We start from the raw sequence: 14,259 nt of genomic DNA, 5'->3' as shown, positions 1-14,259 counted from the left end.
AAATCGTTCCATTGGAACAAGTGCGTTCGTGCGTCATGCGCGCGTCATCCCAATTAGAGGATTTGATTGATTAACTCGTGACGCAGGCAGACGACGCGACGCGTGACGCGCTCAGTGGGAACTCAGCCTAAGAACCAATAATCGCTGATTACTCATTGAGCAATTGCTTTTTCCGCTAAACATTCCCATTAGTTTTTACTGTTAGATCCCTAAATCTAGATCAATTACATTGACGAATTGCTCAACTATTGTGCAACTGTTGAGTTTGCTGAACGCACCCAATCTCATTGTAAATGGGCCTTTACAATAGAAGTCGTAGAGTCGTAAGTCGTAGAAATTGACCAATCGCAATCGAGTATGAGATGAATAATCGATCGCGATTAGTCAATTTTTACGACTTACGATTCTATGATTTCTATTGGTTTACATCGTGCACTTGATATGCGTACTAAATAGTAACTTTCTATTAGATAATTTTAATATCGACAATGCATATCAACGGCGATGTATTCAATCAATACGTTTTGTTGATGAGTATTATACCAGTTTAATATACCGTTGTTTATATAAATCGTCGATATCAAGATTATCTAATAGAAAGTTACTATTTAGTACGCGTATCAAGTGTACGATGTAAACTAAGCCATTAGAGAATAAATATAGTGTAAATACATTTATATCATTAAAAAAATTATTTTTCAATTATTCTCAGAGAACTCTTTCTGCTAAATACTGCATGCGTTTCGAAATTGATAGAAGAAAAATATTGCTCATTTTATTTACCTGTTGGTGATATTTTTGTGAACATATAACACGATTGTCAATAGCATTTTCCCCAGTTTTTCCCTGCAGCTGTCATTTTGTAGTGTCTTTTTCGCTATTTTCCAAAAATATTAAATATTAAATACAATAATAAGTAGACAAATAAAACATGTGAGATAAAGCGTAGTATGCAGGGATAATGGAGTGGAGATAGTGTGATGTAAGAGAATTAAAGTGGTGAATTTTTTTGCGACACACTTCGTAATTTCTTGAAGAAAAAGATTGTACCAAGTAAATAATCTGAGTCGTTTCAATGTTTACCTAAAGTGGATGATTTTAACATCCATTAAGTCACGTTAAGCAGTGCAAATGGTAAGAATAATTAATCTTTCTGCATGTGTTTATGAATCTTATTATTAGCCATTTTCTCAGACTAATTAGTAATGCCTCCAAAGGAAGCTAAGTCATATTTATAGAAAGAATGCTTGTTTGCCATTTAGACTTTATTATGTGCACTTTATTAAACTTCAGGTTATGCTATGACAAAATTCGGCACTATAGGTTAAAGATAATTTGGAGTAGTCTTTTTTTCTTGAAAGTGATCTAAAGCTTTGCGGTAAATTTATTCTTTACTCTTTTACTTCGTATTATAAACACAAGTGCAAAATATATCATTTATTGCAATTTGCACCTTTTTTAGAGTAAATTTTGCATTTGTATTAATTAGTTTAAAGTTTAATATAAAATGATAAGAGTAACAAGTAACTGTAGATGAAACTATATTTAATGTGAATTAAGGGCTAAAAAGTTATAATTTTGCAGGCTGAACATGTAAAGAAAGCTGATTTATTCACTGCTGTCAAACATTTAGCAGAAAGTGAGGTTGAATTGATAAAAGTAATTGAAAACTCTAGCAAGTCTCAAAGAACTGCTGAAAATATGCCTACAAATGCAAAAAAAATGAAGAAGCCTGGGAAGTCAGGAAATGTAATTATTATTCACGATTTTTACAATATTGTACTATTTTATATACAATATATTTTTTTGTCACATTATATTTAATTAATTTATTATTTTTGTCATATTATATTTAATTAATTTACATAAAAGTGTATGTATTTCTTTTGTTAATATTGCATCCTAATATTTTGTTATTTTTTATACTGCATATGATTTAAAATTATTAATATTTCTAAGTATATAATTAAGATTTATGTCTATAATTTTCTACTAATAATCCTACTGTTTTTGATAGGTCCGTCCATCAGCTGCATTATTGGCTGCCAAACGAGAGGCAGCGCAGCGACAGCTTTTGCTAGCAAAGAAGCCAAATAACAATTTCGTACGAGATATATACCAGAAAGCCATTGATGCATATGAGACAGTGCGCAAGGACACTGGCCTTGTATTTGATCAAAGTATGGCAGAGCATGAATGCTTTTGGGATCCAGATTATCCAGAATGTCCAGCAAGATTTACAAGAGTCTTACAAAGATGTGAAGAGTTAGGTTTGGTGCAACGGTGCAAACTCATCAAAGCAAGATTAGCAACAGAGAGTGAAATCTTGATGAAACATAATCAGAAACATATTGATATCCTGAAAGCTACAGATGGCTGTACAGATTCTGAGAACTTGGAACTATTGTCATCCAAGTATGATTGTGTCTATATTCATCCAGTATGTATAAAAATTTATAATTTAAATTTTAGTAATAAATTATATAATAAATAAGTTTCTATGTATTTTGTTCTAGCTTATAAATTCAATTTTTATTTTCAGTCCACATATAGATTGTCTTTACTGGCAACAGGCTCAACGATTAATCTGGTAGAAAGTATCTGTAAGGGCAAGATACAAAATGGTATGGCTATTATCAGGTAAGCTGGAAATATTTAAAGATTTTTACGATATGTATATATTTTTTATGTTTTGTTCTACCCCTTTATTGATATAATTACGTCAAAATTTTATGTATTTTTATTTTACTAAAAATCTTAAATATTTTATACAATTATATTAATTAAATATTTGGTTATATTTTGAATTAATAACACATACATTGATAATATTACATGTTGTAATATAATATTATGTTGAATATTACGAATGTTTTCAGACCACCAGGCCATCATGCGATGAAATCAGAGTATTGTGGTTACTGCTTCTTCAACAATGTAGCACTTGCAGCAGAAAAAGCTCTAGCTTCTAACTGGGCGAATAGAATTTTAATTGTCGATTGGGATGTTCATCATGGACAGGCAACACAACAAATGTTTTACAATGATCCGCGGTACATATCTTTTTTCATTTTTTTTTCAGATCTTTTGTCACGTTAAATTAACATTAAGTAATTCTTATAATAATGTATTGCAATTTTAAAAATGCTTTCAATCCTTTTACAGTGTAGTTTATTTTTCAATACATCGTTATGAATATGGTGAATTTTGGCCTAACTTAAGGGAATCGGACTTTCATAACGTCGGAGAAGACCTTGGAGAGGGTTACAACTTTAATATACCTCTAAATAAAACTGGAATGACTAATGCTGATTACATTGCAATTTTTCAACAAGTTTTATTGCCAATGGCTTATGAAGTATGTAATCTAATATTATTATTTAGTGTTAATGAAAAATTATGTATTACATTCTAATTTTTTTGTTAATATTTCTTTTAATTTTACAACTGATGTAATTTTATGTTTAATCATCGAAAGCTTTTAATGTTTATGGAAGTATTAAAACTATTATAGTTTCAACCGGATCTGGTAATAGTGTCAGCTGGTTACGACGCTGCTCTCGGCTGTCCAGAGGTAAATTTATGCATTTTTTTAATTATTCTTATCTTTTTCTTCCCAGTTTTGTCCAGACCTGGTTATTATTTCCGCTGGTTTTGATTCCGCAATTGGCGATGAAAAGGTTAAAATATTTTATTCTTTTTATTTGTACGCGTGTTTGTGTTAATTCTTACATATTTATGCTATTATGCTTGCTATATAATTGTACGTATTTTTTTATGAACAAGATAAAGTGTTGAAGAAAATGTTTATTATGATTACTCTAAGGTTACTTATCTCTTAATTTCCTTTTAATATTGATATAATATGAGATGTTATTTGCTGTTTATTATATATATTTTTTGATAAAATTATATATATTTTTTTATAAAATTAATAAAACATAATTATTGAGTTATATATAGTCAAGCAATCATTATATAATAATATAATACTATTATAATACTATTATAAGGAGAAATTAATTTATTGTACACTAATATAGGGTGAGATGCTAGTGACTCCTGCATGTTATTCACACTTACTTTCATCATTATTAAGTCTGGCAGTTGGAAAAGTCGCCGTCATCCTAGAGGTATGCAAAAAAAATATATTCTGTATTTTTTTTATCACTTTTCACTTTCTAAATTTTTTATCACTTTTGAAATGTACGTTTTTATCATTAATTATATGCATGATTAAAATATTTATTTTAGGGTGGTTATTGCTTGAAATCTTTAGCTGAAGGTGCAGCACTAACTTTAAGAACTTTACTGGGCGATCCATGTCCCATTTTACAAACACTTGATTTACCTTCATTGAGGTAAGTGATACTAGAATTTCACTTTGTTGTATTTAACTTTTACACAGTAATTTATATCTTTGTAAAATTTCGTTTTGTTTCAGTATACGTGACACTATTTTAAACGTAATTTACGCACATCGACAATATTGGAAGTGTTATCAATACCAAGATGCACACAGTATGAGTACTGTAACTTTCAACAAAGAGGAGATTGCTAATCAACATATAGTTATAGTTACATACAAGTAAGAACTATCATGTATGATTAATATAGTGAATTCTATAATCTATAATATAATCGATGAAGATAATTTAAAGAAATTAATGTTGTGCAGGGGAAGTCAGATTAAACCAGAAAAATATGAAACTCGAAATTGCTATCCTAAACAAAACAAAGAAATTTTCGAAGCTATGGATAAAAAACTGAACGAATTAATACAATGTGAGTTGTTTAGTCTGAAAAAAAATCAGGAAGAAAGATTTTAATATATGTTAATTTTAATATATATTCGTATTAATAAATTCGTATTAATAATAAATATTTTATATTATTAAGTGATTTCTCTTTACATTTTTTTAAAGAAATTTATTATTATTTAGACGTTATTATCAAACAGTGTAATTTATAAACATTCTTGTTGTATTAAAATCCAGCCTTTTTACAGTTACAAATTTACACAAAGCACCACATAAGATATGCATCGTTTATGATGAGAGAATGCAAAAGCATTGCAATATTTCTGATAATTCTCATCCAGAAAAGCCAACTCGTATCTCTAGCATCTATAAGAATCATGAAGAACATGGTTTGCTAGAACGATGCTATTTATTACATGTAAGATGATAATCATTTGATTTAATAAATTGCATGGATTTAATTTTTCATCTAATATTTAACATGAAATATATAAAAATAAAATATATTTTACAATTTCTTTTACAGGGAAGAAGTGCGACAATGGAAGAATTATCTCTAGTTCATTCAAAAGATTACATCGACAGTGTCAAGAGCACGATGTCATTAAAACTACAAGAATTGGATGAGAAAGCCGCCGACTATAGTTCCGTTTATCTTCATAACGAAACATGGTCAAATGCCTGTATATCTGCTGGGTCCCTTTTGCAAGTAGTGGACGCGGTTTTGAACGGGGAGTGTCAATCCGGAGTAGCTATCGTAAGGCCACCAGGACACCATGCTGAGGAAGATGCTGCATGTGGTTTCTGCATCTTTAACAACGTGGCTGTCGCTGCAACATATGCTGTACAATTTCATCATGTAAAGAAGTACGACATTGTGATTGTTTAGATCAATCGCACTTTAATTTATATATTTTTTATACAATTTCAAATTCTTTACATAATTTTATTTATAAATATACAGAGTACTGATAATCGATTGGGATGTTCATCATGGGAATGGAACTCAATCTATTTTCGAAGAAGATCCGAGAGTTCTCTATATATCTGTTCATCGTTACGATAACGGAAGTTTCTTTCCAAATTCCAAGTCTGCTAATTATACGAACGTCGGTTTGAATGCAGGCGAAGGTTTCAATGTAAATGTACCATGGAACAAGGTAAGTAAATTAGCTGTTACAAAATACATAATCGTGACTTGTGATGCCAAAAATAACACATACAGAACCTATTTGTTTCATAGATTAATAGTTTTACTTATAACATTGTTTTAATATTTTACAACTAAAATCATTGTTGTATTCTTTTTTCTTTATTACATTTGTAGAAAGGAATGGGAGATGCCGAATATATAGCAGCATTTCAACAAGCTGTAATGCCTATTGCTTATCAATTTAACCCAGAACTGGTTCTGGTCTCTGCTGGGTTCGATGCTTGTATAGGTGATCCTTTAGGAGGTAATGTACCTTGACATTAAATTAATTATCTCATATATAAGAGAAAGTATAAAAGAAAGAATTTATATATATTTTATATGTAATAATTTTATAATATACATATTTTTAGTGAAACTGTTGGACTTTTTGAAAAATCTTTAAACTGATACTTTCTTTCTCTCATCAGGTTGCCACACAAGTCCAGAACTCTATGGTCATTTAACTCACTGGCTCTCATCCTTGGCCAACGGTCGCGTAATTCTCAGCCTCGAAGGAGGCTATAATATCAACTCTATCTCTCATGCGATGACTATGTGTTCCAAAGCCCTCTTAGGCGATCCCTTGCCAATGCTGGAACCTAACCAGATACCCTGTACCAGCGCAATCAATTCCATTAACAACGTTTTAAAAACTCATAAGAAATTCTGGCCCAATTTGCAATATGGAATGTCCTTGCCGAAGGAAAAGCTCCTTCCTAAACTCAAAATGATTTCTAAGAGAGAATCCTCTAAGAGAGATAAGAGACTCGAAGAACGTGGGAAGAACGTGGAAAAACCGAAACAGACAGAATCAAAGATCGCCTTAGAGGGAATCGAGAGTGAAAAACTAGAACTGAGTCTGGCAATCGACAAGAATTGCCTGAATCTTGTGACGGACGAAGAAATTCTAAAGCTGAGAAACGAAGTGGAGAATATTAAAATTAAGAATTCTAAAATGGATATGATGAAAAGTGATTTTGAAGAAGCAAAAAGAAACATTGATTTAAACAAGAACGAAGCGAAAAATCTGGATGGTAATTATCATCAAACTCACCGTTAAATTAGTTTTTGTAAGAAGCAACACACACACACATACACACACACACACACACATTATATATATATATATATATATATATATATATATATATATTTATTATATATGTGTGAACATAATTGCTATAATGAATTAGAATAAGTTACTGAACATTTGATGTTCAGTTTCGCAGAGTATACAACAATGTATAAATGAAACGAACCAATCGAAAGACAACCAGCAAGGGAGTTCTGGCATACGTGACGACTATGATGACGAAGGAGGAGCAGCGATGCGACGTGAAACGCAGGCTACGAATCTTCTGGATTATCTTTCTGATCATCTTCAGGTGTGCAACTTTTACATATTTTATCGTGTAGGATATTTACTTGTTGTATAAATCGGTTCTTTTTTTAAACATATTAAATGTTGTGCATGTTTTAAGTAAAAAAAAAAAGAAAAATGATCACACTCACTATATAGGCTTTGACCGCGGGAGAAATGTTTGCGGTGGTACCTCTGCGAGACTGTCCACATCTGTTTGCGGTTAACGAGGTTCCTCCAAGTGGCATCAATGTAACTCTACCTTGTATGGAATGTACCAGCACCGCAGAAAATTGGATCTGCCTGCAATGTTACACTGTACACTGTGCTCGCAACGTTAATCAGCACGCTGTGCAGCACGCAGAAGAGTGTGAACACCCTATCGCGCTCAGTTTCAGCGATATCTCCGTTTGGTGTTACGGTTGTGAAGCATACATTGATAATCCCGTGAGTATGTCTGTAAAGAAAAGAAATTACAATTTGTTATTTCCTAAGTAAAAGTAATAAAAACAAACAATTTACTGTGTTCTTAGCGATTATATGCAGCAAGGAATGCAGCTCATCAAAGCAAATTTAACGAAGTACTTCCCTGGACTTACAGCGAAAGTAGCGCACACGCGTTGTAATTGATTTGAACGATAGAAGCATCTTCTTCAGATTTCGCAAGTAAAAATTTGAAAATGAAAATTATTTGATAAACAATCTAAACCTATAACATAGTAATCAGTTATATAAGATGTTATACTTGCTTTAATTTAATTAAACTCTAATTACAGTTTTTATTAAACAATTATTAATATATATTTTTATACTTTCTGGTAAAATAAATTATAAATTTGCAGGTGAAAATTAAATTCAGCAAATTTTAATCGCTAATTATTGATTAAAGAAAATAAGATTGTATTCTATAAAGATTCACTTATATTTTATGTAACAGCCAAATTAGTATAATTGTAAATAAAAATCACAAAATATAAATTCACAACATATGGAATAATAGATAAAATTTTAAGTGAAGATGCAATTATATAAAAGCAAGATTTTTATGGATACAAAAACGATGATTTCTTTTTCAAAATAAAACTCTGTTTAGAGTACCGAAACTGCTATAAATAATCAAATTACAAAAATGTTAATAATATACTAAAATAATTTATTATTTCTTCTAGAAAAATACTAGCTATATTATACACTAAAAATACCTCATAATGACTGACCTGTAGAAATATACAAAGTGTCTGGAAAGTTTAGGTTTCAGGAGTTCAGTAAAATAATTTTTAAAAATTATAAGAAAGATAATTTTATCTTTCCTTGTTTCCTTCATAAATAATTGAATTATTTACCTCACTAACTAATAATATTTTCTCTTCACTGAAATTCTTCCAGCACACTATTATATTTTTCTATGTAGGATAATAAATATAATAAAAAATATATATATATTGTTTTAACATAACATTATATTATCTTTTATTACTTTTAAAGTACTTTATAACAATCACAGCATTGCGCTTCTCCTAGTATACGAATTAATGGTCTATTTATACCTATGTAATTTAATTAATGAAAACTTATTCCTCCAAATTACTTTAAGAAAATTCACTCTTTTGAATTAATTGAGGAAAAAATAGATCCCACAGAGAGAGAGAGAGAAGAGAATATTATTATTTTAATAAATTATATTGATAAAGATTACTTCTAGTCGGAACTCTAAGTGAATAATCCTATAAAATATAAAAACAAGAAATATTTTATACTTGTATTATTATATTAATTAATTTCCCATAATTTACCAAATCCTTATTTTATTTAAAATTTGTTTCTAATATTTCCTTCATATGATATCCTGCTTGTCAATGTCATATGAATAACAAATGTATCAACAAATTACTAATTTAACACCTCATTAAGAGTTTAAATACATTTGATAATAATATCGCGATTGATCAATATACCAATTTTTAATTTTTGTTTAAAACAATATTTTAATCCCGATATTAATTTTACATCTGAGATATTTGACATTTTTAGTTTTGTTTTCTCATAACATATTATGATATTATGTGCTTATTACAATACTTATCGAAGTAGTTTTCGTAAAAAATTATGAAAACTGTGTCCCAATAAGTTTTGTAACAGTGCTTCTCTTTTTCTTAAACTAAATTGCACACTTGCCGTCATATTTTTTATAAATCTTATAACAAGCCAATGAATCGTTTCAAGCTCTTTCTCTTCGTATATTGACTAGTTCTTTATAAAATTATTATTATAAGAGAAATGCAGATATTTACAAATTTCACTATTAGCTATTTTTCTCCTACTTTTTTATTTTACCACGTCTATTTTGCTTCGAGGGGTATTCGATCTTTAGCAACAACAATTTAAATTGTCCAACGTACTCATAAATATCTTTCGCGACCTCTACACAATTGCTAGAAATGCTATCAGTCTGCAGAAATGAATTAAACTGCAAACTAAATAAGTTCTGTAGGCTCTCGAGCGAATGCAACGACGGCATTCTCTCCACGGAGACATGAGGATAAAAAGTCTTGACTATGCGAAAATCAAATAGATGCGATCTGTTGTGCGATAATTCCGTGAACTCGGTTAACGCGGAAGCCGGTAACGCATAGTATAACCTGTAGGGGATTTTCTTGATAGTAAATGTTCTCTCGCAGTCACGAATTTTCTTGGCGATGTCGTCCAACACTTGCGGTAACGGCTTGGAGCCTTGCTCGTATAGATAAAAGTCCTGGACAAGCTTGTATTTGCGTTTGTTGACGCTGTCATGATAGACGCGATGAGTGTTGCGCAAATGCAACAACGCTGTGGGCATTGGGTAGCTGTACGACGTGTATAGATGCAGATGCACCAAGTCTGGCTTAGCCTTCAACTCAGCCGCGACATGAGACGTCAAAGGGACGATGCCGCCCTGATGCGCGAAACCGTAGAACAGTGTCAACCAAAAATTGCTGATATACCAGAACATCAACTTTCTGGATTTGCTAGCATGCCTCTTCGACGAGGTGGGATTGCGAGGCTTGCTGTTGTTAGCATTCTCATCGTTGTTAAATCTTGAAACAATGTCCTGATTGGGAACTTGACTCAGTTCGGGTGCGTAGAGAAACACCAGCGGGAAAAGCACTGGGATTATGAAACGAGGCTCTTGATGGGGAAAGAGAGACAGTATAGTGATCGGAGTAATTAATGTGCACATCATCAGGCCTACGATACTTTGCAAACGTGGCAGTTGCAGCCAATGTGCCCTCATTACACTGAAAAAAAAAATTCTTTTGTTAAATGTACTTATACAAAGAATATAATTTTATTAAATAATTAAATTTACTTAGTTTAACTCAAATTTAAGAAAACTATTTTAATTTTTTACTTCAGATTTTTTTCATAAAAAACTGACCTCTGGAATATTTTCATCTTCAATTTCTGAATCTGTAATTAATTTAAAACGATTTGGTTTCTTTTATAGATTATGTGACTCACCTGTATACCATTTTTGCAACTCTTAACAGTGCAATAACTCCTAGGATACTGAATAATAATGTAACGTTCACCAGAATATGCAAGTACCAAGGATGTAGACCATGTGTCGCAAGATTCTTCGTTTCCATGTTATATCTCAAGAAATTAAATGGCGTCACCACGAAATTATTAATTCCAATCTCCAATTTAAGTATCTCTCCTAATGTTAAGTATGCGAAATAGGAGCTATCGACTAGAATGAAGAACAATACGGTCGGCAGTCCGCAGCAAATGAGACAGAATATCCTGATGTGAAAGTCTATGAAGCTGACGCTTCTTGAACCTAAACCTCTTTGCAGCCAGAAAAAAATAGGTATAACAGCAAATGCAATAAAGGTCGGTCTATTAAATATCCCTATTATCGTTATCGTCGCCACTATGAAACAATGCTTAAGCGAATGTGAGGGTAGCAAAGCCATAAGCTTGTAATATTTGAGTCGCTCCACTCCAGGCTTCGCCTCGCTGTGTTTCTTAGAAATGTAATTACTGTAGAATACCACCTGGAATAACAAACAATTGATAAGCAAGAGTTTTTGAAGTATTCTTTCTTTAGGTGGAATTAAACACACCTCTTCTGAAATCGCTATACATTGGGAAGTGAAGTACAGCAGAGCAGCAGACATCACAATTTCAACAGAGTTGGAGAGAGTGCGAGTTGCATATGTCAGCATAATGTAAGAGCTGGCATAAGTGATGAGTCTCACTCTGTAGTTCTGCCCATAAATGCAGCAGATTTTGTACAGAAAGTAATCCGATAGAAATGAGAGCATGCACATGAAGATACGTGGGAAAAGTACATAGAAGTACGGGGTCCTCAGTGATAAACCAAAGAAATAAAATAAGTAAGGGGACAGTCTCGTGAGGAATGCATAGGGTAGACCAACGATGATCTGTGGAATGAGTGGAGTACGGATTGGAAATGTGGCATTAAACTCCCAGGGCTTGTAGACATCAATATCAAAGTGGTTCCCTGCAATAAAAAACAGCAACATTTTAGAAAAGAGAAACAGCAGAAAGAATCAATGATCATACCAGAGATAACTTCAATGGATTGAAAGAATTCATCAGGATGAATATAGCCAGTCTGTGGAACAAAAGTAAGCACTATCCTCAGTATAGCCAAAATCCAATAGAGGCCAATCTTACGCTTTACAGGTGTCACGGGTAGATAGTCTTCGATGGACTTGCGATACTCAGTCTTGTGCTATCAATAAATAAAAAATTAAAATGAAGGTATAAAAGTATAGAACATATATATGAGAAGAAATCATTTATTATTTGATTCTGTGATAGATTATATGTTTATTTAGTTATACTAGTTTAAGAATTTTATTATATTTTTTGGATATCCTTTAATTATACTTAGATCACTCGTTTAAACAACTTATTTAATTATTTAACTTATTGAATTAGCAAGATTTAAAGTAAGGAATATACATAAGTGTATATGTAAAGTGTGTATATGTACTTAATATACACGCAACACGTCTTATATACAAATTATATAAGATATTAATGTTTAAAAAATATAGATAGAAATTACCTCCAACATGTTCCTCGCAAAATTAATTTTTATAACAACTTCAATGATGCCTTTCTTCGTTCTTTTCTTTTTTATGTTAATGCAATGATTGAACAATAGAGATATATATTTATTAGATACAAATTTAAATTGTAATGTTTTTTTACGAAACGTTACTTATATTGGCTCAAGCGGGGGATTGTATAATTAAAAACGATAACTTTCTTTTCTTTTTCTTATGAATTGATCCAGAGCATACGATAACCTCAATGACAGCATAATGGAGGATTCATACTACTAGAATTTCTAGCTAGCAACATTTTTGTCTCCAGAAAACCAATTCTGCTATTGGATATCGGATGTTATAGGCAAAGGGTGCTTTCCAGTTGCGTACAATGTGTTACACAAAACCAGTTTATTGGTTGCATATTATATTACAAGATGTTTTAGGGTGCTTTCCAATTGCTTAACACATCTTGACCACACGTACACAAAACCAGTTTATTGATCACATATTATCTAAAACATCTTGTAAGATAATATGCAACCAATAAACTTGTTTTGTGTAACACAGTGTACGCAACTGGAAAGCATCCTTAGATAATATGTGACTAATAAACTGGTTTTGTGTACGTGTGTGTCAAGATGTGTTAAACAATTGAAAAGCACCCAATGTGAATCCTCCATAATGACTGATTGCAATGACGTAATATGTAGACCGGTATTCATAGGCTGTGTTCCGAAATTCACTGCCAGTACTGAAATTCTATAATAAATTCACTGCCAGTACTGAAATTCTATTATATACGTAACATAAACTATAGATATTCTGGCAGTGCATTTCGGAACGCAGCCATAGTCAGATCTTGGCTGCGTTCCGAAATTCACTGCCAGTACTAAAATCCTATAATATATGTAACATGAACTATAGATTTTCAGTACTGGCAGTGCATTTCGGAACGCAGCCATAGTCAGATCTTGGCTGCGTTCCGAAATTCACTGCCAGTACTAAAATCCTATAATATATGTAACATGAACTATAGATTTTCAGTACTGGCAGTGCATTTCGGAACGCAGCCATAGTCAGATCTTGGCTGCGTTCCGAAATTCACTGCCAGTACTAAAATCCTATAATATATGTAACATGAACTATAGATTTTCAGTACTGGCAGTGCATTTCGGAACGCAGCCATAGTCAGATCTTGGCTGCGTTCCGAAATTCACTGCCAGTACTAAAATCCTATAATATATGTAACATGAACTATAGATTTTCAGTACTGGCAGTGCATTTCGGAACGCAGCCATAGTCAGATCTTGGCTGCGTTCCGAAATTCACTGCCAGTACTAAAATCCTATAATATATGTAACATGAACTATAGATTTTCAGTACTGGCAGTGCATTTCGGAACGCAGCCTATATTTAAGATCATCTTAAGTATTAAATATTAAATATAGGCCGGTATTCATAGTCGAATCTTATTTCAAGACCGTCTTAAGTAATGTCTTAAGATGCAAATACGGCTCTGTGATTGGTTCATGACATTTTAAGACAGTACTTAAGATGATCTTAAATATAAAGATCGGACTATGAATACCGACCATAATTCATATCTTATATTTAAGTCATCTTAAGTACTATCTTAAGATGTCATAAACCAATCTAAAGCCGGTATTCATAGTCAGATCTTATATTTAAAACCGTCTTAAGTTTATCTTCAGATAATGAACGGATTATTTCATTGGTTACGGAGTATCTGAAGATGAACTTAAGACAGTCTTAAAAATAAGACCCGACTATGAATACCGGCCATAGAGCCGTATTCGCATCTTTAGGGCTATCGCACACAAATTGACATAACTGCATATGCATAGCATAAGATCGTAT

At 31.9% G+C, this 14,259-nt stretch overlaps 2 protein-coding genes across 3 annotated transcripts; one reads left to right on the top strand and one right to left on the bottom strand.

The window, feature by feature from the left end:
• Positions 1 to 699: 699 nt before the first annotated feature.
• LOC116840485 (histone deacetylase 6) lies at positions 700 to 9,010 on the top strand. Of its 2 annotated transcripts, none has more exons than XM_032807262.1 (19): positions 700 to 1,134; positions 1,585 to 1,749; positions 2,018 to 2,440; positions 2,543 to 2,640; positions 2,880 to 3,053; positions 3,166 to 3,358; positions 3,621 to 3,680; positions 4,044 to 4,133; positions 4,255 to 4,361; positions 4,445 to 4,588; positions 4,679 to 4,785; positions 5,009 to 5,178; positions 5,287 to 5,627; positions 5,725 to 5,920; positions 6,088 to 6,217; positions 6,384 to 6,989; positions 7,177 to 7,340; positions 7,475 to 7,762; positions 7,849 to 9,010. In XM_032807262.1, the coding sequence occupies exons 1-19, from the start codon at positions 1,132 to 1,134 to the stop codon at positions 7,939 to 7,941; spliced, it is 3,552 nt and encodes a 1,183-aa protein (XP_032663153.1). In that variant the 5' UTR covers positions 700 to 1,131; the 3' UTR covers positions 7,942 to 9,010. The 2 variants fall into 2 exon arrangements, with proteins under 2 accessions (XP_032663153.1, XP_032663152.1); XM_032807261.1 differs by lacking the exon at positions 3,621 to 3,680 and adding an exon at positions 3,515 to 3,574 and having other exon boundaries at positions 703 to 1,134.
• On the bottom strand, positions 8,758 to 12,679 carry LOC116840486 (GPI mannosyltransferase 4). Its single transcript, XM_032807263.1, has 5 exons — positions 12,396 to 12,679; positions 11,885 to 12,056; positions 11,422 to 11,822; positions 10,814 to 11,352; positions 8,758 to 10,590 (listed from the first exon to the last, which is right to left on the bottom strand). Exons 1-5 carry the CDS (start codon positions 12,402 to 12,404, stop codon positions 9,633 to 9,635), a joined length of 2,079 nt encoding a protein of 692 aa, XP_032663154.1. The 5' UTR covers positions 12,405 to 12,679; the 3' UTR covers positions 8,758 to 9,632.
• Positions 12,680 to 14,259: the final 1,580 nt, after the last annotated feature.

This window comes from Odontomachus brunneus, unplaced genomic scaffold, assembly GCF_010583005.1.
Source record: "Odontomachus brunneus isolate Ranch 3 - 2012 unplaced genomic scaffold, Obru_v1 Obru_scaffold_010, whole genome shotgun sequence".
NCBI lineage: Eukaryota > Metazoa > Arthropoda > Insecta > Hymenoptera > Formicidae > Odontomachus > Odontomachus brunneus.
Note: the sequence above shows the minus strand (reverse complement) of the source record. Positions and strands in the feature narration are given on the sequence as shown.

Coding starts and splice junctions, on each gene's coding strand:
- LOC116840486 (XM_032807263.1), bottom strand. Junction 11,823..11,884: donor ATCCATTGAAGTTATCTCTG/GTATGATCATTG, acceptor TTTTTATTGCAG/GGAACCACTTTGATATTGAT. Junction 10,591..10,813: donor GTTGCAAAAATGGTATACAG/GTGAGTCACATA, acceptor TTTTTTTTTCAG/TGTAATGAGGGCACATTGGC.
- LOC116840485 (XM_032807262.1), top strand. Junction 4,589..4,678: donor ATAGTTATAGTTACATACAA/GTAAGAACTATC, acceptor AATGTTGTGCAG/GGGAAGTCAGATTAAACCAG. Junction 5,628..5,724: donor CAATTTCATCATGTAAAGAA/GTACGACATTGT, acceptor ATAAATATACAG/AGTACTGATAATCGATTGGG.